General features: G+C 53.4%; 2 protein-coding genes across 2 annotated transcripts; one reads left to right on the top strand and one right to left on the bottom strand.

The window, feature by feature from the left end:
• Positions 1-1271: 1271 nt before the first annotated feature.
• Positions 1272-11747, top strand: NELFCD (negative elongation factor complex member C/D). The gene is made up of 15 exons (XM_043883701.1): positions 1272-1416; positions 4208-4320; positions 4544-4653; positions 6050-6159; positions 6509-6616; positions 7104-7256; positions 7465-7595; positions 8216-8381; positions 8670-8804; positions 9189-9328; positions 9988-10102; positions 10431-10526; positions 10600-10740; positions 11001-11130; positions 11220-11747. Exons 1-15 carry the CDS (start codon positions 1330-1332, stop codon positions 11252-11254), a joined length of 1770 nt encoding a protein of 589 aa, XP_043739636.1. The 5' UTR covers positions 1272-1329; the 3' UTR covers positions 11255-11747.
• Positions 11748-11751: 4 nt separating this feature from the next.
• On the bottom strand, positions 11752-21243 carry CTSZ (cathepsin Z). Its single transcript, XM_043883702.1, has 6 exons — positions 20969-21243; positions 20358-20521; positions 16224-16403; positions 14277-14427; positions 13519-13681; positions 11752-12305 (listed from the first exon to the last, which is right to left on the bottom strand). The coding sequence occupies exons 1-6, from the start codon at positions 21109-21111 to the stop codon at positions 12195-12197; spliced, it is 912 nt and encodes a 303-aa protein (XP_043739637.1). The 5' UTR covers positions 21112-21243; the 3' UTR covers positions 11752-12194.
• Between the last annotated feature and the right edge of the window lie 945 nt (positions 21244-22188).

Here is a 22188-nt window from a genome sequence, read left to right as displayed (position 1 = left end):
AGATATTCAGATGACACCAGCCTTATGGTAGAAAGCGAAGAAGAACTAAAGAGCCTCTTGATGAAAGTGAAAGAGGAGAGTGAAAAAGTTGGCTTAAAGCTCAACATTCAGAAAACTAGGATCATGGCATCTGATCCCATCACTTCATGGCAAATAGATAGGGAAACAAGGAAACAGTGATAAACTTTATTTTTTTGGGCTCCAAAATCACTGCAGATGGTGACTGCAGCCATGAAATTAAAAGATGCTTTCTCCTTGAAAGAAAAGCTATGACCAACCTAGACAGCATATTAAAAAGTAGAGACATTATTTGCCAACAAAGGTCTGTCTAGTCAAGGCTATGGTTTTTCCAGTAGTCATGTATGGATATGAGAGTTGGACTATAAAGAAAACTGAGAGCCGAAGAATTGATGCTTTTGAACCTGGTGTTGGAGAAGACTCTTGAGTCCCTTGGACTGCAAGGAGGTCCAACCAGTCCATCCTAAAGGAGATCAGTCCTGAGTATTCATTGGAAGGACTGATGCTGAAGCTGAAACTCCAATACTTTGGCCACTTGATGCGAAGAGCTGACTCACTGGTAGACCCTGATACTGGGAAAGATTGAAGGCGAGAGGTGAAGGGGATGACAGAGGATGAGATGGTTGGATGGCATCACTGACTCAATGGAGATGAGCTTGGGTAAACTCTGGGAGTTGGTGATGGACAGGGAGGCCTGGCGTGCTGCAGTCCATGGGGTTGCAAAGAGTCGGACACGACTGAGCTACTGAACTGAATGTGTATGTGTTAACCCCAAACTCCTAATTTGTTCCTTCCCTTTCCCCATGTTTGTTTTTTTATGTCTGTGAATCTATTTCTGCTTTGTAAGTAAGTCCATTTGTATCACTATTTTAGATTCCACATGTAAGTGATATCATAAACCATGTTGCCTGATAAGGCTGCCCTTCTCTTAACCCAGGGGTCACATGAGCAAAGTGATGCTCAGAGTACCAAAAGTCCTGGTGAGAAAGACATGGGACCAGAAACCAGGCCTGTATGAGTCTAGTTTGAAACTTCTACCTATCTAGAGCCAACATCCCTGGGGCCCAGCCAGGTTGCCTTGGGGGATCTACTCCAGCGGTTCCCTCTGCAGGCGAATAGACCGCCCTCTGCGCCCCGCCCCTTCCCTCCGACCACGCCCCTCCACCTGGCCCCGCCTCTCCGCCGGGACCCTGCACTTCCCGCCTGGGGACGAGGCGCGCGACCGCAGCGGGCGGGGCCTCGGGGCCGCTCGTGCGCTCGCCGGTCCGCCGTGCGCATGCTCAGTGTTCTCGCGCGCGCTCGCGAGAGAGGATGGCGGGGGCCACGCCGGGCGCCATCATGGACGAGGACTACTTCGGGAACGCGGCCGAGTGGGGCGACGAGGCGGAAGGCGGCCAGGTGAGGGGGGCACCGGGCGCCCCCGACGAGGAATGTTGGTCCCCGAAGCCGGCTGGCCGCCCCTGCCCCCGCCGCGTGATCCAAGCACAGCCCGCCCCGCCCCCTCCTGCCGCGCGTTTCGCCCCTGCCTCGAGCCCGCCCCTCTTGTTGCAGCCGCGGGGACCCACCGCGCGGCCTCTTGGGGGCGGGGGCGCGGGACGAAGACCTGGTCCCCGCAGGGACAGGCACGGGCGCCGCCCCCCAGTCGTCACCTGAGCTGACCCTCCGACCACCCTGGGGCGGCCTCAGAGGCGGGTCCTGGGAATTCTTAGCCCCCCGGGCGGGGCGGACACAAGCTCCAAAGTAGAGGATGGAGCTCAGACAGTTTCAAAAGTAGTCATACTTAAAAAAAAAAAAAAAAAAATCCAACTCAGCATCAGGAGGGGAAAGTGCAACTTTGGACTTTCTCACACGTGCTTTACTGTTTGTAAACCACACTCTTGGCGCTCTGGCTGATTCAGTCAGTCCTTGGCCTAAGTAATGACAAAAGGATCGTCCATCCTTGACCTTCAAAAGTTTGCTGTGGATGGTGAGGGGGCGGTCACAAGCTTCTCTTCTGAAGTCAGGGTTGCAGGTCCCGAACTGGGCGCTCTCGCTGGGCCAGGGGACCCCAACCTGATTCTGATCCGAAGACCCTCCCGAAGTGATGTTTGAATCCCAGCTTCTCAGGCTCCTCCCCTGGGGACTGGAAAGCAGTTGGTTTAGAGGGCAAGAGGGAGGAACCTGCCTTTTATTTATCTGTTTATTTAATCTTTATTGGAGTATAGTTGCTTCCATGGTGGGTGAGCAGTAAAGAATCTGCCTGCAATGGAGGAGATGCAGATTGGATCCCTGGGTCTAGAAGATCCCCTGGAGGAGGGTATGGCTACCCACTCCAGTATTCTTGGGTAGTCCCATGGACAGAGGAGCCATGGGGTCACAAAGAGTCAGACACAACTGAAGTGACTTTTAATGCCGAGGGTCTAGTTTTTTTTTAATAGTGGTGTGTTAGTTTCTAGGGTGGAACCTACCTTTGAACAGGAGTCAAGGTTAGGTGTGTGTGAGACAATCGAAGTTATGTTTTGAAGGAAAAAAGCCTGCAGGGGCATGTTCTCCCTTGAAAGAGGCAGGTGGGGCACAGGAAGACATCAAAGCCAGGGTGCAGGGGTGCAAAGGTGGGCACTGTTTTCCAGGACCTGAAAGGAGGCCTGTGTACTTAGTTGTCTGGTGGAAGCAGTGGGTTCTAAAGGGCCTTTGAGAGCTGCTGAAGAGCATGACTTGTTCAAGAGTTGGAGCAGGGAGTGACACTCCAAGATTCAAGTGTTGGCTCATTCCATGGTGTTGGAGGCTTAGAGTTGAAGGATAGAGTCAGATTTAGCTAACTGAAAATCTGGGCTGGTAAGATGCTTTCCTGCATTATCTCATTCCACGGACAAATACTGAGTTGGGTATTACTCTGCTCATTTTGTAAATGAAGAAAGTGAGATGGGAGGACTTGGTCCTGCCCACAGTCAAGAAAGTAGTACATGAAGGAAGGGGATCCCACCTACATCCTTTGTCTCCGTCACCACTCTAGCAGATGCTGGATCACTGAGGTGATCCAGAAGAGAGACACGTAAGGCATCAGTCAGTTCAATGGTGGGTTGGTGGTTCAAGCATCTTGTTCAAAATGCCCTAGTATTTGTCACATTACACCTTCCAATCATAGTGATACACCTGGGGCGTGTCTGAGGGCTGTCCAGTCAGTGCCCTCATTTTATGAATTGAGGGCTTATGCTGTTTTGAATAGCAGAGCTAAGCCTAGACCCCACAGACGGGGGCTGGGGAGGCTCACTTTTGGGGAACTTGAAGCACGATCCTGATCTGGCCCTGCTAGGCTCCCACGATGGAGGGGTGGACTAGATGTTCATTTCCCACTCAGTCCAACCATGACTCTATGGAGGAGGAAGGGAAAGTCACCCAGTTTGCTGATCCCTGGCTCATCTCTTACCGCACTGTGTAAGGGTCAGTTGCACTGAGGTTGGTCTCTCCTACTAGTCTGTAAACTCCTTCAGCAGAAAAAAACTGTCCGTTGTCTTTCATTCTTAATTTTCCTAGTGACAAGTACAGTGCTCAGTACAGAGTGAATGTTCAAAAAGCATCTGCTTGTTGGTATAACAGTGTTAAAGCTGGACAGACCTTGGCATTGAGTCCATCACCTCCACATCCTCATCCTGCTTTGCCCTTAGATTCAGTGACTGGCTAAAGGTAACTTCGGTGCAGAATGGGGGCTAGAGTCCAAACAGCAAATGGATGGCTTGTGTCTTCAAGAACCGCTTCATCAGTCTTTGTTGGGAAGCTTTCTGTGGCACATAAGAGAGAGTAACAGTGAAGACAGTAATCGTAGCTGAAATATGCTGAACTCTTACTGAATGTCAGGTGCTAAGCATGGCTTTTCCAGAAATCAGCTCATGGGATCTCATAGCAACCCAGTGGGCAAGGGCACTGCTCTTACCTTTGTTCAGGAAAAGAGAGACAGGTACTGGGCGAGGTGTCCTCTGTGAGATGCAGTAACTTCTGTGACCACCGTGCACGCTGTGCAAGCATGGGGTCATGCTGCAGGCCCACTTGGTATGATTCTCAATTCCATTCTCTTGGTCACTTGTCATTTGAAAGTCAAATGAAATGATAAATGTGGAATGCTTGACATGGACAGCGTTACATGGGCTTAAGGTGAAATTTCAGGGTGTCTGTGGTAATGAAAAAATAACCTGGCTCTTTCTGCCAACCACAGGAGGATGACTATGGAGAGGGAGAAGATGACGCTGAGGTCCAGCAGGAGTGCCTACATAAATTTTCTACCCGGGATTATATAATGGAGCCCTCCATCTTTAACACTCTAAAGAGGTACGTGAGAAACTCTGGCTGCGTTGGGAGGAGAAAGCTGCATAACAGACCCAGAGGTGACATGTAAAGTCAGAGGGACATGATGCATGAGTGGAAGGCTTCCAGGGGCCCCCACTTTAAAAGCATGAACAACGCGTCTTCCTCCTCGCTACCCCTCATGGCTGTCCATCCCCATGCCCTCTGTGTCCATTCGAGTGCCACAGCTTGTCTGTCACTTTTCTAGGTATTTTCAGGCAGGAGGATCTCCAGAAAATGTTATCCAGCTTTTGTCCGAGAACTACACAGCTGTGGCGCAGACCGTCAACCTGCTGGCCGAGTGGCTCATCCAGACAGGTGCTTTGTGGGGGTGCCTAGGGCCTGCCCGTTCCCCACCCCCATCTTTCTAATTGGATCATTTTTTTAAAACTTTATTTTATATTGGAGTATAGTTGATTAACAATGTTCTGTTGTCTTCAGGTGTACAGCAGATTCAGTTATACCTATACATGTATCTTTTCTTTTTCAAATTTTTTCCCATTTAGGTTGTTACATAATATTGAACAGAGTTTCCTGTGCTGTACAGTAGGTCCTTGTTGGTTATCTGTTTTAAACATAGCAGTGTGTACATGTTGATCCCAAACTCCCTAACTGTCCTTTCTCCCACCCTTCCCATTCTCTCAAGTCTGTGAGTCTGCTTTGTAAGTAAGTTCATTTGTATCATTTATTTTTAGATTCCCCATATAAGCTATATCATATGATACTTGTCTTTTTCTGACTTAGTTCGCTTAGTAGACAGTCTCTAGGTCCATCCATGTTGCTGCAAATATGGATCACTATAATGCTGATAAATTGGAAAGCTTTTCTTTGTTTTTCTGGTTTTAAGACTTCTGTAAGTAAGAGGGACTTCCCTGGTGGTCCAGTGGCTAAGATTCCATGCTCCCAGTGCAGAGGACCTGGGTTCAATCCTTGGTCCGGGAACTAGATCCCACATGCCTCAACAAAAGATGTCATGTGCTACAACTAAGACTCGGTGCAACAAATAAATAAATTTAAATAAGAAATAAAGACTTCTCTAAGTAAGAATTGAACTTCTTACCCATTTTCATCTGCTTGGTTCAATAATTGAGGTTTGCAGGGAGCTTGCAAGTGTAATTCTCGCTGAGTTGCTCCCTGCCATGTTGTAGAATTGGAGGGTGTATGTTCACTGTGTCATTTTTAAGAAGTCTGTTATAGTGAGCAGTGGATGATGGGTAATTGAGGACCAGGTATGATTATGGCTTTTAGCTAATACGATCAAAGTAGGGCCTTGCTGGAAATCGGCTCCTTTGAGTAGGGATGACATGGTGGGGTAAGTGCTGCCCAGAAGCAAGTCGACTTGCTGCTGTCATGGTGACCACACCGGAGTGCCTCTTGGCCGACAGCTATCTGTTCTGCTGTGGGGGCTGTTCTTCTGTCATCCTCCCTGTCTGTTTTGGCAGTCTGTCCTTGTTCCCTGCAAGCCTCAGAAGACGTCACTGTGCTTTACACATAAACAGGCATCTGTGTCTGTTTCGCCCTGGTCTCCTTTTGGGGTCTTAGCAATATGTTAAATATGTGTAATGTTAATTTTAATAAGAAACTCCAAATCCTAAATGGTTAGAAGCAGTTTTGTAATACATGATTTGCACATGGACTCTTGATCTACTTTCTCTAAAGTAACACGAATTGAGAAGTAGCCATTTTCCATCTTGTTGCTTTCATTCTCTTCCAGGTGTTGAGCCAGTGCAGGTTCAGGAAACTGTGGAAAATCACCTGAAGAGTTTACTGATCAAACATTTTGACCCCCGCAAAGCAGACTCTATCTTTACTGAAGAAGGAGAGGTGAGGAACTTCCCCTTCCTATACCCCAGCTCCTAGAACACGTTGCTGCTTCCACATGTACACCGGCGCCTGGCATGCTGTCATGAGAGAGTTGGGGGCTGAAGTCAGGCTGGGAGACCCAACTTCTGAATCGCCTGCTAAATGCCCCAGCTTGGGGTGGGAGGGCATCCCTTGGCTCTACCACTCGGCCCCATATGACCTCACCAGCCCGGGGCCTGCTTCCCCCTGCACAGAACACTGCAGCTGAAGCCAGGCGCCCAGGGGCTCTTCTGTGATTGTTGGCACAACGTAACCTTCAGTTAAGCTAGAGCCAGGCTTCTTACCTTGCTGTCTGTCTGTTTGTTGTCAGACCCCTGCTTGGCTTGAACAAATGATTGCACACACCACTTGGAGAGACCTTTTTTACAAGCTGGCTGAAGCCCACCCAGACTGTTTGATGCTTAACTTCACTGTTAAGGTAGGAAGGATCCTGGAGTCAGAGAAAAGATAAAAGTACTCATGAAATGAGGGTTACTTTGAGTTGGTTGGTTGGTGGTCTGTTCCCTCTGAAAAGATCCTGTGTGCTTTTTTGGTAGAGGTTTTCATTGTTTCACTTTAGTCTTGTTAAATGTTGAGAAAGAAAAGCACAGAATGTGTATGTTTTGGGGTTGACATGGACTGTGTTTTAGGGTTTGTAACATGTTACAGAGCCCAATGTGTTCTGAGAGGAGCCCTTACGAGTGTCTGGTCAGTCTCCTCCGTCTCACAGATTAAGCGTCACGGGTTGGGGGTGGGGAGTTGGCTGGGGCTACCAGCCTAGTTAGTGGTGAAACGGGCACCCAAGTAAAAATTTGAGACCCAGAACCAGTGCATGGCCCTTCTCACTCCAGACCCCGCCGTCGGCCACCTTCTTGTGAACCTGTGACCATGGCTTGTGTGTTTGGCTTCTCCTTTCTGTGTTGTAGCTTATTTCCGACGCAGGATACCAAGGGGAGATCACAAGTGTGTCCACAGCCTGCCAGCAGCTGGAGGTGTTTTCTAGAGTGCTCCGTACTTCTCTAGCTACAATTTTAGATGGAGGAGAAGAAAACCTTGAAAAAAATCTCCCCGAGTTTGCAGTAAGTTCTTTACTTTATGTGGCTCAGATTAGAAGGAGGTCATTTGGGGTCATGTGTTTTCAAAAGCAAAATGCTCTTTACTCTGGAGAATGTCTGGGTCAGAGGTCACCTCCCCAGAAGGTGCAGAACTGTTGGCGTCTTACTCTCATCTGCCTTTGCTGTTGCTGTGGTCACAAAGCTCAAACATGCTCTTCTCTCCATTCTGCAGAAGATGGTGTGCCACGGGGAACACACGTACCTGTTCGCACAGGCCCTGATGTCCGTGCTGGCCCAGGAGGAGCAGGGGGGCTCGGCTGTGCGCAGGATTGCACAAGAGGTTCAGCGCTTCGCCCAGGAGAGGTGAGAGGCGCTGTCTCTGCTCTCTCCATTGCCCTGTGTCCACAACTGAAGACCCTAGGTCCTCCTGTTTTGATATAACTTCCTCTTACCCATAGAGCTGGGAAAGAGAGCTTGCATTCTAAAATTTTGCTTTGATGAGTATTTTGTAAAGGATTTGCTTACAGTTTAATTCACTGTATTTATGAATTTATTTATTCCCAATATATTGGGATTCATCAGTAGCAAATGACAGTAGTCTTGAAACAGTTCTTCAGTGGTCCAATTGTTAGATTGTGGTCCATCTTTTACAGAACAGAATTATTAGCTTTATTAGCTAATAAAAGTTTATTTTTACTAATTAGCTTTATTTTCTATTCATAGAGTCTTAAGATACTGAAAAGTGCATGGTTCCTTTTAGGAAGCCTGTACGCTGCACTGGATCCTTTTTTCCCAGTTAGCTCCAAATGTTTTCATGGGTCAGTAGGTAAAAAAATATCAGTGGGTGAGAGAAATTTGAAAAAACAAAGAGACTCCCAACAATTCAAAGCATGAATGTGAAAGGCGGGAGGGAGAGAAGGCAGGGGAGGGCCGGGCAGGGAGCCACCTTACCAATGACGGGTTATTGATATTGTTTCATCAAGAGGCCACGACGCCAGTCAGATCACACTAGCTCTGGGCACAGCTGCCTCCTACCCCCGGGCGTGCCAGGCCCTCGGGGCCATGCTGTCCAAGGGAGCCCTGAACCCGGCCGACATCACAGTCCTGTTCAAGATGTTTACGAGCATGGACCCGCCCCCTGTTGAACTCGTGAGTGGCCTTTCATTTTAACCATAAGATGGGACACCTTCAATGCCAACTGGAAGTATATTCTTTTGGAATGTTGGTGCTCCTCTTAGTTCTCAAGTTAGGGAGTGCTCATGCCTGTTGAAGTGTTCCTGTCCTCTCCCTGGTCCTTCCTTATCACGTCCTCGGCCCTCAAGCCCCCTGGCGCACTCTCAGCGAAGGACCCGAGCTGGCACTCCTGCGTGGGCATGTGTGGATTCACCTCCCATCTCATTCCTGCTTTCGTTTTCACTGAGTTGTGTTTCTTTTCAGATCCGGGTACCCGCCTTCCTGGACCTATTCATGCAGTCACTCTTTAAACCCGGGGCCAGGATCAACCAGGACCACAAGCACAAGTATATCCACATCTTGGCATATGCAGCGAGCGTGGTGGAGACCTGGAAGAAGGTAGTGTCTGTGCTGAGAGCGCATGGGCTTTCGGGAGACATGAACCACCTCTGTTTGGTGTTACGTGTGAATTTTGGCTGTAGAGAGTCACAGGCCCAACTAGTGTCTGAAATGTCTTTTCTGGTGTTTCTGCATAAAATAGCCAAAGTGCTAAATGTCTTAAGGAAATGTGCATCGCATCTATGATACTAATTCAAACTGTAATCTGAAGTGTGACTAAAGAAACGAAACTGATTCCTTAAGACACTGAGAGGCACAGGTCCCTCTGGTCTGCAGTGTGTATTCGCTGTGTGACAGGGTTTGCAGAGGGAAGGTGGAGGCTGGGTTACCCCGACTGCAGGGACACGGGTGCCATCAGGATTCACCAGCTTGCTGTGTTTTCAGAACAAGCGTGTCAGCATCAATAAAGACGAGCTGAAGTCCACGTCAAAAGCTGTTGAGACTGTTCACAACCTGTGTTGCAATGAGAACAAAGGGGCGTCGGAGCTCGTGGCTGAGCTGAGCACCCTCTATCAGTGCATCCGGTGAGCAGATGAAGGTTCTAGTTGTAATTCTCTGGAGAGGAGCTGGTTTGAATTTTCATATTAACAACTCAAAATATATCACAAAAGATTCAGAGGTACTTACTCATTTGTTTTTTCTTTTGTAAATATATAGAGAGAACTTTGTTTTAGCAGCATGAGTAATTTTCAGATATTTACCTGCCATTTACCTGCCAGAAATCTGTTCACAAATTAGACTAAGAAGGAAGACCAACCAGAATTACAAAAATTGATTTGAAGAAGTGGATCTATTCAGAGTAAAAGTTAGACCAGCAGAGTTTTGCCTGGATAGATGTGTGTTATGTCAGTTCTATAAGTAAGTGCTCACTAGGAAAGCTTACACACAGGTGTCCTCATAGGCATGTGAATTTTCGTCTGTTCGTTTGTACTAGAGCCTAAAGGCTTGCTTTAGCCCAGTCCACCAAGCTCTCAGAGTGCTGCATTAATGGCTTTCTTCTTCTAAACCAGCAAAGTTGGTCAAGCATGGGTTTCGGGTTCTGGCGCCCGAGTCAGAGGGTGCTGCTCTCATCAGACTGTTTGCACTCATGGCATCTCCCTGGCAGAGCACGTCAAAGAGTGAAGTGATAGGCTGGACTGAGTTGTTTGGTTTTGGTGTTTGCATTTGCCTTGTTTGCCGGTAGGTTTCCAGTGGTGGCCATGGGGGTGCTGAAGTGGGTGGACTGGACTGTGTCGGAGCCGAGGTACTTCCAGCTGCAGACCGACCACACCCCGGTGCACCTGGCGCTGCTGGATGAGGTAGGGGCTGCGAGGTTCCTGCAGCAGCTCTGCGTCCTCGCCTCCCACGTGTCTGTTCCGTGCCCTCAGAAAACAGTCTTTTCAAAGCTAGTTATTTCTACTCCAAATGAGGAGTTTCCTTTTAAGGAACTAGTTTCGTTGATTCTGTAGACTTCTCAGTTTCTATCAAGTGTTCCTGAGAGGATGAGGAATGGGACAGAAGTTGACTGGCCCTGGGAACCACTGTCTTCCGCCTCGAGCCGTGTTTGGTGGTGCTCCCCTGAGGCCGATGGGGAGCCCATGGCCGCAGCCATGCGGCTCAGGGTGGCTCCCTCTGGCCTCTCTGTAGATCAGCACCTGCCATCAGCTCCTGCACCCCCAGGTCCTGCAGCTGCTGGTGAAGCTCTTCGAGACAGAGCACTCGCAGCTGGACGTGATGGAGCAGGTGAGTGGCGGCCTGGGGTGAGCTGGGCAGCGGGGAGATGGCCCTTCTCACACTTGTCGCTCTACACCCGCAGCTCGAGTTGAAGAAGACCCTCCTGGACAGGATGGTGCACCTGCTGAGCCGGGGCTACGTGCTCCCTGTGGTCAGTTACATCCGCAAGTGTCTGGAGAAGCTGGACACTGACATCTCCCTCATTCGCCACTTTGTGACCGAGGTCAGTGCCCTGGCAGCACCCTCTGGGCTTGATGGCGTCACTTTGCACCCAACAGTAGTCATGGTGATGACAGTGATTTGGATATTGGTCCGTCAGGCACCTCCTATCCACAGGAGCTGTTACACCTTTCTGTCCCCTGCCCATCTTCATGTTGGAGTTTGGGATGGTCTCCAGGAAGAAGAGGGTGGGAGTGGGGACAGGGGTGGGGGTCCCTCCATGCTGCTGCCATCTGACCAGCTCACAGGCTGTGCTCCCCACAGGTGCTGGATGTCATCGCTCCCCCCTACACCTCTGACTTTGTGCAGCTTTTTCTCCCCATCCTGGAAAACGATAGCATTGCTGGCACCATTAAAACCGAAGGTGAACATGACCCCGTGACAGAGTTCATAGGTAAGGCTGGCGTGAGCATCCCTGGGCTGCAGTTTTGATATCATTGTTTCCCTCTTGTTTCTAACCCAGGTCCCTTCTGTTTGTTACAGCTCACTGCAAGTCTAACTTCATCCTGGTGAACTGACTCAGAGCATCCCCAGAGTGGAGCCGGCCCCTCCGGAGACCCCTGTGGAATAACCCTGTGCAGAAGCCGATGTTGAAGAGGCCCTGTCAGCGTCTTGGAAATGGGCTCTGATGGGAGGAAGTGAAGGACTTGTGTGTAAAGGAAAACGTTAGCAGTGTAAGTGGAAAACTTGGGAATGGGCCCTCTCCTTTAAGTCCAGGTCTGCCCCCTGGATCCCTCTACAGTGTCACTTCCCCTGGTAGTGGACTGGGCTTCTAAGACCCCTTAGGATGTAGTCAGCTGTCAGACCTGGGGTGGTAGAATTCAGAGACTGAGACACTCAGATGAACTGTTTTCAAAGTTGGCTTTTGTTTTTGCACAAGATCTGATTGGTTAGTTCATATTACTGTGATTACTTTTATTTTCCAAGAACGTATAAAAGCTTTTCTTTGGTGAGAAGGTGAGGATCCCGGTGTCATGTTGTTCTTATGTGTAAATAAAGCACTCAGATTCAGTTCTGGCGTGAAGTGTGCATTTTATTCATCACTTGGGCAACTCAAAATTGCCATCTCCCCCCGTGCGCCCCATTGATTTCAAGGTGACAAAGGAACTGGTGGTGAGTCCGAGCCGTTTTACCTCCCAGACCACAGCTGTCAGATCATCTGTTGTGGAGGTCACATCGTTCACTGCCCCCCGGATCCCTCTTCTCCAGGCTGTCCTCGCAGCAGGAAGCCGTCCAGTGTAGGCGCGGAGCCGGCCCCTCCCCGGTTCTCCCCTCTGTCAGCCTATGTGGCATTTCCACCCATGTCTCCTCTGTGCTCAGGGCCGTCACTGGCTGTCACATATGTGAACATCAACCCCCAGTTCCTTCAAACCATGGCAGCGCCACCCCGATGCCTGTGACGATGGGATCCCCTCTGGTTCCGGCTCTCGCGATCCTTTCTGTAAGAGCTGCTCTGCCTTAAACGATGGGGTCCCCAAACGTGCAGCTCTCCTCGATGGCCAGGTTGTAACGGGCGCCCTCCCCACCTTTGTAGGTGCTGGTCACGATCCGCATCCAGCCGTGCTCGCCCTGTGAGGAGTGGGACTGTGCGTGAGGACTGGGGACTCCCCCACACCCCGCATCTCCTACCTCCCCTGTCTGCTCTCAGAGACGCTCTCCTCCCTCTTCAATCCACCTCGAGCTCAGAGAACCCGCAGTGTCCAAAGTCACCCGCTCAGCTGCCCTTCCCCTTTCCTAAGACCCCGATTCAGATAGCGCTTTCGTGAAATATTTAAACTTAGTTAATCCTTAACACAAGGGGTACGTGGGTCTGTATACCAAGAACTAATTAATATAGCTAAAATGTTGACTCTGAACCGGATGTCTGCACTACATATTACCACCCCCATTTATAGTCGTTGAATAAAAAATACTGACATTTCAACACTGACATAAATAATCTCTGGATTTCATCATAATGAATTAGTGTCTGAAGCTGAATCATTAATACGAGGTCTCAGAAATGAAAATTCTGGCAGTTGATTTAACTCCCCTGGGTTTTTAACCCAACCTGAATAGTGTTTTGAACTTCCCTGGTGGTAGAGTGGATGAGAGCCCACCTGCCAATGAAGGGGATGCAGGTTCGATCCCTGGTCTGGGAGGATTCCACACGCCAAAAAGCAACTGGGTCTGCGGGCCACAACTACTGAGTCAGCTCTGGAGCCTGGGAGCTACAACTACTGAGCCACACGCCACAACTACTGTGAAGCCCCAGTGCCCAGAACCCGGGTCCCACAGGAAAAGTTGCTGCAATGAAGAGGACCCCCTGCTCACTGCAACTAGAGAAAGCCCATGCAGCAACAGAGACCCACCACAGCCAAGACTAATACTTTTTAAAAAAGGTATTTTTGAGGAAACCCTGGTTATTACTTAGGAGACCAGAAAATATGACAAGAGAAAGAATGAGATGGTTGTAAAGGAATAAAGCAAGCTAAATGGAAACTTTTAAAGTAGGGCTCCTCAACCAGGGTCTTCCCCACCCCCATGAGATGTCTGGGGATGTTGTGGTTGTCACATCTGGGAAACAGGGAGAAGGAGCATCTGGCATCAAATGGGTAGGGGCCAAAGAGGCTGCTGAACACACTGTGATGCTCAGAACAAGCTCCCCACCATCACCATGTGGTGCAGAAGCCCCCCAACCTCACATCTGGAGCCCGAAGCCCCACTGCTCAGGGCTGCAGTTCTCAGCTACAAACCCCTCAAAACCATCTACATGAGAGCAGTCCCAGTAGATTCATCTTACCCATGGTTCGCCCCACGAGTTCCGGACAATCCAGTACTCCGTGCCGTCGCTGACACCCCAACCGGCCACAGAGACGATGTGGTTTATGTAGGCTTGCTCGTTGTATTCGGAGTAGATGCCGCCAGTGTAGTTAGACATCTTGTTTGTTGCCATTATGCCACAGCTGAGAGCAAGCAGGGAGAATGTACACTTTCAGCGGCCACTGTTCACCACGGTTAGGAACAGCTCAGATAATTCACACCTGATGGTTCTGCCCAAACTTCTGTTGTTACTCACCTGGCGTCCCCGCTATGGTTGCTATACCGGCAGCCCCGCAGCATGGCCTGTGCCCTGGGACCTTCCCACACACGTGTGCCTCCTTCCCAATAATCCTCCCAGGGGCACATAGACTGGTGAGCTTTACTTTTTGATTAGCTGCTAAGTTGTGTCAGGCTCTTTTGTGACCCCGTGGACTGTAGCCTGCCAGGCTCCTCTGTCCATGGGATTTTCCAGGCAAGAACACTGGAATGGGTTGCCATTTCCTTCTCCAGGGGATCCTCCCAGCCCAAGGATCAAACCCGTGTCTTCTGCATTGGCAGGCAGGTTCTTTACCACTGAGCCACTGGGAAAGCCCTGAGCTTAATTTTGAGAAAACTCATGTGGCAGCTGTTTCTAGCCTTGTGGGTACAGTTGGCCAGAAGAAAAGCGATGAAAATGACCTGGGTCTCCTCGACCTGAAGTCTGTGTGCCCACCGAGGGCAGGGGTCTCAGCTCCATACCTGATGGGGCCATTGGTGTAGATTTCTGCCATCATCTTCTGCCTCCCTGAAAGGGAGCCGTAGTCACCGACCTTCCAGAGGGTGTAGTTCTGGATGACATGGCACTCTTTGAATTCAGTGCAAGTCCCGCACTGGTTAAACTTGTCACACTCTGGGGACCACACGGAGAGGCAGCGTGAGACCCTTTCCTCGTTAACACGCAAACAAAGCAGTGCGCCCAGACCCCAATCTTCACTTTTCTAGCTGAGTGCTCCATCCACTAACTAATAAAACAAATCACCTTGCGCTCAGGTGTTTAAATTACTCTCTTCCTTCAGCTACAGGAGTCACGATAACCATTCCCTCCCCAGCTCTCAGCAAAAAGACAACATTAATTAGCACAAAGTAGGCGCTCAAAAGCTCGACTTTTCCTGAAAGCCAGGAGAAAGGCCTTTGCATAAGACTCTATAGCTCAGAATAGAGGGTAATTAAATTCTTAATTTTCAATAATTTTTAGTAATTTCCTTTGATTTCCAAGGGGAGCAGCCTTTATAATAAGATTATGTTGTTGGCTAGTGAATAAGTTAACACATCTCGGGGGAAAGTTAGCATTTTCTTCATTTGAGGAGGAATCAAGAATTAGGGTTCAAAACAAAGTGCGGCTGTTAGATCTGGAAGACGCCAGCCACACCGTCTCGTGCGTTCTCGCCTCATCCATCCTGCCTCCGGCCCGCAGCCCCACTCTTCACTGCTTTCATGTTACCTATTTCTGCCATAATTTTCATGTCTGTCCAGATTCCTCCCCCCAGGACAGTAAACTCTTTGAGGATTAAACTGTTGGTTTAATTCACCCCTTGGACACCAAATGCCCAGGACACCCTGAAACATGATGGCTCTGTGGCCACATTTGCTAACGCAAAGACAAGACCACTTAACTGCATACAACCAGGGGCCGATGAGTTCTATCTGGCCCTATTGTTCTAGGTGAGCTCCAGGGCCTGGCTGAGGGCAGACACGGCCAGTTCTGGGCAGAGCAGGGCCCCAAGACCACCTGGGTCTCCAGTTCTGAGCCCTCAAGGGCCCCCCTTCTCCTTTTCACCCTGGGCACCTCTCTCTGACCCTCTGACCCCTGTGGCATCTACCACTTCAACAAGACTCACTCGACCAGTCTGGGGGGATGCTTTCTGGCTGGGAGTATGGCCAGGAGGCAAGGCAGGGGCACCCGTGGGCGTGGGATGGCGCCTTCAGAAGGCTCAGGGGCGGGAGCACACGTTTTATAGATGGGGGGGGGGGCGGCAGAAAAGTCCCCTCTCTGGGCCCCTGATCATCCCCATCCTCCCCTTTCCTGTCTCAGAAGGCCTTTTGAGTTGGCCCCAGCTCTGTGCTCTGGTTACGAGGGAGCTCAGACAGGAGACTTAAAACTACCCACTGTGGGTCTGGGGTTTGGACTCTTTCTCTCCTTTGGTTTCCAAGGGGAGCAGGTTGAAAGGAACGTGCCAGCTCCAGGGACTGCAGGCCAGCTTGAGTCCACTGGTCCAAGCAGTGCCCTCGGCCCAGGGTCGTGACTCAGGCCAGGCCCTCCTGCTGCCTGCTGGCTCTCCCTACCAGGCTCCTGGAAACACTCTTCCCTGGACCCACGCTCCCCTTACGAAGGCTGTGAAACCACTAAAATGCCAGATCCAAACACCAGGGACCGGCCTGGCCACAGTGCGCGCAGGCTGGACAGCCCCGCCCCAAGTCTTTCTCATCGGTCTTCTCAACAAGGACGCCAGGCCCCCACTTCCTGATCCCCTAGCCCCAGCCAGGGGGCTCCGTCCCATCCTCCCCCGGGGCTGGCCACAGGACCTGAGAAGCGTGTGGGCCTGGGCTCTGGACCACACCTGCCCTGGGAAGAGGGAGGCCGTGCGTGTGCCCATGTGCGTGTGTCTGGGGTGGGGTGGGCGGGGGCGGGCAGCGAGCGGTGCCTACCTTGGTCCTTAGCCTGGTAGTTGTTGCAGGTCTCGTCGGGGATGCCGTGCCGGTGGGCATACTCCCACACCGGCAGGTCGTTGCCCCCCTCGCAGGAGCCGGCGTCGCCGCAGTCGATCACGTGCTGCACGGACAGCAGTGTGGACGGCCACGCCCCCTTCCTCTTGATGTTGATCCGGTCTGCGGGGACAGCAGCCACATGGGTCGGCGCCGACCCCCACCACCAAATACCAGGACAGCTTCAGGGGTGTCCTGCCTGAAGGCTGCTACTGACTAGCCCCCTCTAGGGCACTGGAGAGTCCAGACCACGGGCCGGTGGGGTGACCCCTCTCATTCCCCACGCACCTAGGCCCACACACCCCACAGGCAGCTGAGGGTGGCCACGCCCTTTACCCTGCACGTGCAGAGTCCTGGGGACCCTACAGCCAGACCTACCCTAGCCGGCCACCTCACTTGCCACCTCCTGAGGTGATGATCCCACAACTACCCACGCTGGCCCACATCTTGAGATCCCACCTCCAAATCGGAACTCCCAAGCCTGTTCTTTCCCTGATTACAGTGAGCAAGCAGCCAGGTCTTCCACCCCCCAGCAGCCCCCTCCAGGCGCTTCCTTCCTGCTCTCCTGCAGTCCCATGCCCCCCTACATCCCTGGGGTCACCTCCCAGGCTCTGGGCCCACAGGGCTCTACATCCGCCCCTGTGACCTGCCCTCGGCCTTCTGGAACCCACAGCCAGTCACCAGCAGTGCCCCAGCTCTTTCCCCAGTGCCTGGACCACACTCCCCTGGGGCTCTACTGAAGACACACCTCTACAGAGCCTCATGTGGCCAACCCCTCCCAGCCACAGTTCTCCCCAAGCCCCTTCTCAGCAGCCTCCCACAGCCGTCTGCCCTCAACCCTCACAATCCCTCCCCAGCCTTGCTGACCCTCCAGCTGACATCATTTCACCCATTAACCCTACCCCTCGCTCCGTTGTTAACGGACCATCTCGCTCCCGCAGTGCTGGCATAGCATAGCTCCTATGCTGCCTGGCACGTCGTTGGTGCTCAGTAAATAAATGTGTTCAGTCACGTCCAACTTTTTGTGACATCATGAACTGTAGTCCGCCAGGCTTCTCTGTCCACGGGATTCTCCAGGCAAGAATACTGGAGTGGGTTGCCATTTCCTACGCCAGGGGATCTTCCTGACCCAGGGATCGAACCCATGTCCCTTGTGTCTGCGGCACTGGCAGGCGGGTTCTTTACCACTGCGTCACCTGGGAAGCCTGCTCAGTAACTACCAGCTGCCTAAATGAACTCACTGAGGTTTTACTGATTGCAGCCTCATCCTGGCTGCCGGCCCCTGGAAGCCCCCTTGCCATGAACGTGGAGGTTCTCCATCCTGGTCGCACACTGGGCAAGGCCTGGAGGTGGGATGAGGGCCCCGTTCGCCCCCACTGCTGTTTCTCAACCAATCTGCACCTGACCCACCCCCGGAGGTTAGCACTTGGCACTTCCCCTTTCAACCCCTCATCCTCCCTGCTCATCTGCGGCCGCCTGGTCACCTACTGTGCGCCAGGCCCTGTTCAGTGAGCAAAACAAAGCTCCCACCCTATGAGCTTCATGTGGTCAGGGAGACGGGCCACGCTGCCAGGAAAAGAGAGGAGAGGATGGGGGGTACATACAGACAGTGGGAGGCACCCATGGGAGAGGGCAGGGGCCTGGCCTGAGGTCACCCCCCGCCCACCCCCGTTCTTCAGCTCTTGACATCCAAGCTGGGTCCCAACACCAAATAAGGAGTCAGCTAACATAGGGGCTGTGGGCAAGTCAGGGTTTTGGGCTAATCTGCCTGAAGTCTTAAAATAGTTGCAAGCAGGACAAAAAGGGGCCCTGGCCTGGGTCGGAGTTGTTTGAAGCCTGAGGCGGGGCAGCTGGGGAGCAGCAGGTGGACTGGTTCGGCAGCTCCGGCAGCGAGGCCAGGGCCCAGTTCCAGCAAAATCCCTGATATACCTTGAAGGGAGAGCCCAGCCCTACGGCCTGATTGTCTGAAGGTTAAAAACAGGTGGCCGGCGTGCTTCTGGGCTTCGGCCGGAGTGAGGGAAGGAAGGCGTTCTCCTGGAGTGATCAGGAGGCTGGGGAAGAACTGGTTTGGGGGTGAAGGTGGTGGTGGAAAGGAGGAGCAGGTGAGGTTTGAGGTGTCAGGTGTCCAAGTGAGAAGAAGAGCATCAGGTGGACGTGAAGGCCAAGTCCAGATGTAGGGTCCTGGGAACCCAATGTTCAGAAGTTAAGTTGGGAGGATGCGGAGCCGGTAAGAGGGTCCAAAGGGGCCAGGGAGGCAGAGATCAGGGGCCCACTGTGACTGAAAGCCAGGAAAGCACTGGGGTGGGGGGTCACGGATCAAGCACAATCAGGCAGGGAAGGCCAGGGGGCGACCACCTGGCCTGCCCACGGTGGCCCCATGATGGAGACCTTGGCAAAGAACTGGAAGTGTGGCTGGAGGGGTTTGAGGAGGTAAGAGAGGAAGTGCGGGCTGCAGGCACCTCTGAGAGCCCAGAAGTGGGGTGGCAGCTGGAGGTGGAGTGGGGTTCAGCAATGAGCAGGAGTGGGCATTGGCAGGTGCAGCCTTGGCCAAGGGCTCAGATGCTGGACGCCCAGGGATGGGAGCGCAGGCGAACTATGACCAGCTGTGGTAGGCGGCAGCTGGGCCAGCACCCTGGAAGTCCCCTTCTGGGGGCTGCTGTTTTCTCAGTGAAAGAGGCAGAGGATGTCTGCTGCTAGGGAGGACGTCGAGGGTCGGGAGGGGGAAGCCATTGTTTGTCTGCCCAGGAGGGTCCACTCTGGTCAGTGGAGGGTTGACCTCTGAACAGGGAAAGGTCAATGGACCAGACAGCCTTTCCAGGCACTGTGTTCCTTTACAGATGCAAATTTTGGCTTGTGACTCCCTCCTAAGATCCCTCAGGCGCAGGGCCCCTGGTGACCTTTTCAGCTTCCCCTACCCCCCCCCCCCCCCCCCCCCGCCCCCGCCACAAAGGCTCTCTCAGTTCCTCTAGGCCAGTGAGCGCCATTCCTGCCAGGCCTTTGCCACGAGCTTTGGGTTCAAGGCTGGCCACACCCTGCCTGCCTGCCCAACCCAGACTTCTCCCAGTGGCTCCTTGGTTAAACCTCTGGCTTCACATTCTCCAGGGGCCCTGTCCATCTCCATTCCAGTCAGCGGGGGCCTCCCTAGCTAAAAATGGGGCTCAGCCTACCAGTCCCTTCCCTCCTCCATCCTGAAGGGTCAGAAGTACCACCCAGCCCCCAGGAGAGATGGGGCAGGGCCACCACGGAGACCCACCAGGTGCCCCTGCTACAGTGGTGGACACTGGGGTCCAGATTCCGCCCCCACACCCCGCTCTTCACCCTCAAGGCAGCCCAGCTTACGGGCTCAGGTTCTGGCTGTCATTCACGCTCACACAAAGGTCTAGTCTCCTGACCGCTCAGCCAGGAGCCTTGGTTTCCTCTTCTACAAAGCGGGAGCAATCACAGTGCAGTCAGGAAGCTTCAATGATACGCAGAACGTTGGCCAGCGGCAGTAGCCACACTGCGGTCAGTCTGCCTAGCACAGTGCGTCAGGGCAGGCGTTTCATAGATTCCAGTGTGGAACCCCCGGGTTGCCAGAAGACCCAGGCTGGTGTGAAGTCTGCAACCCACCCTCCCAGGCAGGCCCAGTAGCCTGCTCAAGCGGTGTGAACCTCTGATGTCCCCTCCTTCCAGGCCTCAAGCCTTCCAGCCCTCCCTGTGGCCAGGCGGCTAAGGTCCAGATGAGAAGAAAGCTGGACTTGCTCAATAGCCCAAGCCCAGGACAAGCATTCATTTCAAATATTAACTACCCTGAAAAGCAGCTTCACGTTCACATGCCCAACTCCAGCAGGCGAGTCTGTGGGGTGGGCCCCAATGGCCCAGGTCACAAGCTTTGAGACAGATAAGGGCCTGGGAGCTGTTTGTCACCAGGCTTCAGTTGTGTGACCGCTGGGCACGCACAAGGCCCCAGATCCGCTCCCCGAGGCCTGACACAGACACCCCCCTCCCCATCCCAGGGTGACTCCCCTGGACCCTGGGCTGTAGCCACCCATGCAGACAGGAAGGCAGCTGGATGGGCCTCGCTGGCCCTTGACCTACCCGCCATGGCACTGGTGCTGCCATGCGCCCAGCAGGAGCCGCAGTACTGGGGGATGTGCTGGTTTCTGGTGACACTGGCGTAGTTGACCCCATTCACGTTGCGCCAGTCCCAGCTCTTGGGGAGATCTGACGGGGACAGGTACTCATGAGGCCGGGGGTACGTCCTGGGAACAGACAGCACCAACAGAATCAGCACTGGGCACCTCTCCCCTCTCCCGGGGTGGGGGTGGGGGGCCCAGACATCCTCCCCAGTGGGAGGGCGGGAGGGAATGCAGGCGACCCATCTCACGCTGGGAGATCCCCGCCCTCTCAGGCTCTGAAGCTGGCAGGGCAACCCCCCACCCCTACCCCCACCCCCACCTCCAATGCAGGAACCAGACTGCTCCGGCCAGCAACGCCCCAAATGCAGGTCGGCGGGGCTGGCCTGCTTCCAGCACGGGTGAGGCCCGTCCAACCCCGCACAAGTGAAAAAGAGGGCCCCCAAAGCCTAGGGGCTGGCCCTGACCCTCAGAGGTCAAAGGAAGCAGGGCGCCCCGGTTGCTGGCACACCAAGGAGGCGGCTGAGCGCGCGCAGCCCAGGGAGATGGGCAGGGCCCCCCAGCCGCCCCGACCTGCGCCCCAGCTGGGTGAGCTGGTCCCCCCGCAGAGGCCGGTAGCAGCCGCGGCCCGGGCGGAAGTGGAGGCCGGCCCGCGCCGCGCCCGCCAGTAGCACGAGCAGCAGCAGCGGCGGCACCAGCGGCCCGGACGACGCCATGGCTCCCTCGCCGGTGCGATCGGACCCCGACTCGGATCCCAACTCGGATCTCGCGCCGGTCACCCCTTCGCAGGCTTCCGCCCCAGCCCGCAGGCCCTTAAGGTGTCTGCGCCCGGCGGGACACTCCCCCGGGGCGGGGCGCGCAGCTGCCCCCGTTGACCCGGCCCCGCCCCGCCCGGCCGCCCGGCCCGTCCGGGCTCGGGTCACGCGCCAGGCCTCGGCGGACCCCGCCCGGACTCCGCCACTTGCCTCTTGCCTCTGATCTATCAGACCTCATTCATTCTTAGGGCCCCCCGCCCCCAGCCTTGGCGTCTTGGGACCCTTTGGTCCGGAGAGATGCCCCGGATCCCCGCATCCCGCCTGGGTCCAGCCTCCAGGGATGATGGGCAGGGGTCTCCCCGCAGAATTGTGCCCTACTCTAGCTTCCTGATGGAGGAGGGCATGGCAACCCACTCCAGTATTCTTCCCTGGAGAATCCCATGGACAGAGGAGCTTGGCAGGCTACAGTCCCAGGGGTTGCAAAAAAGTCAGACACGACCGAGCACCTGAGCACCCTAGCTTTCCCTGAGGCTGAGACCCTTTCTGGAGAGAGGTTGCCCCTACACAGAGAAGGAAGACTGAATCCTTCTAGAAAAGGCCCCTCAAGGAAAATCTCACTTGGAGCCTGAATCTTCTTTCTCCCTGCCAACTTCCAAAGCTGCCTGGGGATGTTTCTGCTAACAAAGCATTGCATCTTCAAACAACCGAAAGCAGAAGTGCGACCCCAGGGGCCTGGGTTTCCTAACTCAAGAGTTCCCTCCTCCCCCGGCTCCTCGTGACTGGTGGTCACCTGAGCCAACCACAGAATGGCCTCCCTGGTCTTGGGAGAAAAGGGTTCAGGCTTTTTGTCCTACCATCCAGTGTTGGTATAGGGTCCTCCCATGTGGGGACCCTGTTCTTACCACATGGACACCTCCCCCCCCCGCCCCCGGTCCCTGTCTTTTGCTCTGCTGGCACCAGGCTTGCACACAGAAATCACAGTAGCTGCCCTGCAGACCTCCAGCCATTTCTGTGGCTGCCCTTGGAAGCCCTGAGGTA

The sequence above is a fragment of the Cervus elaphus genome, chromosome 23 (genome assembly GCF_910594005.1).
Source record: "Cervus elaphus chromosome 23, mCerEla1.1, whole genome shotgun sequence".
Lineage (NCBI taxonomy): Eukaryota > Metazoa > Chordata > Mammalia > Artiodactyla > Cervidae > Cervus > Cervus elaphus.
This window is presented reverse-complemented; position numbering and strand designations above follow the sequence as displayed.

Bases quoted from the DNA above. Each gene is read 5' to 3' on its own strand.
- CTSZ (XM_043883702.1), bottom strand. From the start codon at position 21,111: ATGGCGTCGTCCGGGCCGCTGGTGCCGCCGCTGCTGCTGCTCGTGCTA. The intron at 20,522-20,968 runs GTCGGGGCGGCT...GTCTGTTCCCAG, and splicing joins CTCACCCAGCTGGGGCGCAG to GACGTACCCCCGGCCTCATG. The intron at 14,428-16,223 runs GTAGGCACCGCT...TGTGGTCCCCAG, and splicing joins CTACCAGGCTAAGGACCAAG to AGTGTGACAAGTTTAACCAG.
- NELFCD (XM_043883701.1), top strand. From the start codon at position 1,330: ATGGCGGGGGCCACGCCGGGCGCCATCATGGACGAGGACTACTTCGGG. The intron at 1,417-4,207 runs GTGAGGGGGGCA...TGCCAACCACAG, and splicing joins ACGAGGCGGAAGGCGGCCAG to GAGGATGACTATGGAGAGGG. The intron at 6,617-7,103 runs GTAGGAAGGATC...TCTGTGTTGTAG, and splicing joins TGCTTAACTTCACTGTTAAG to CTTATTTCCGACGCAGGATA.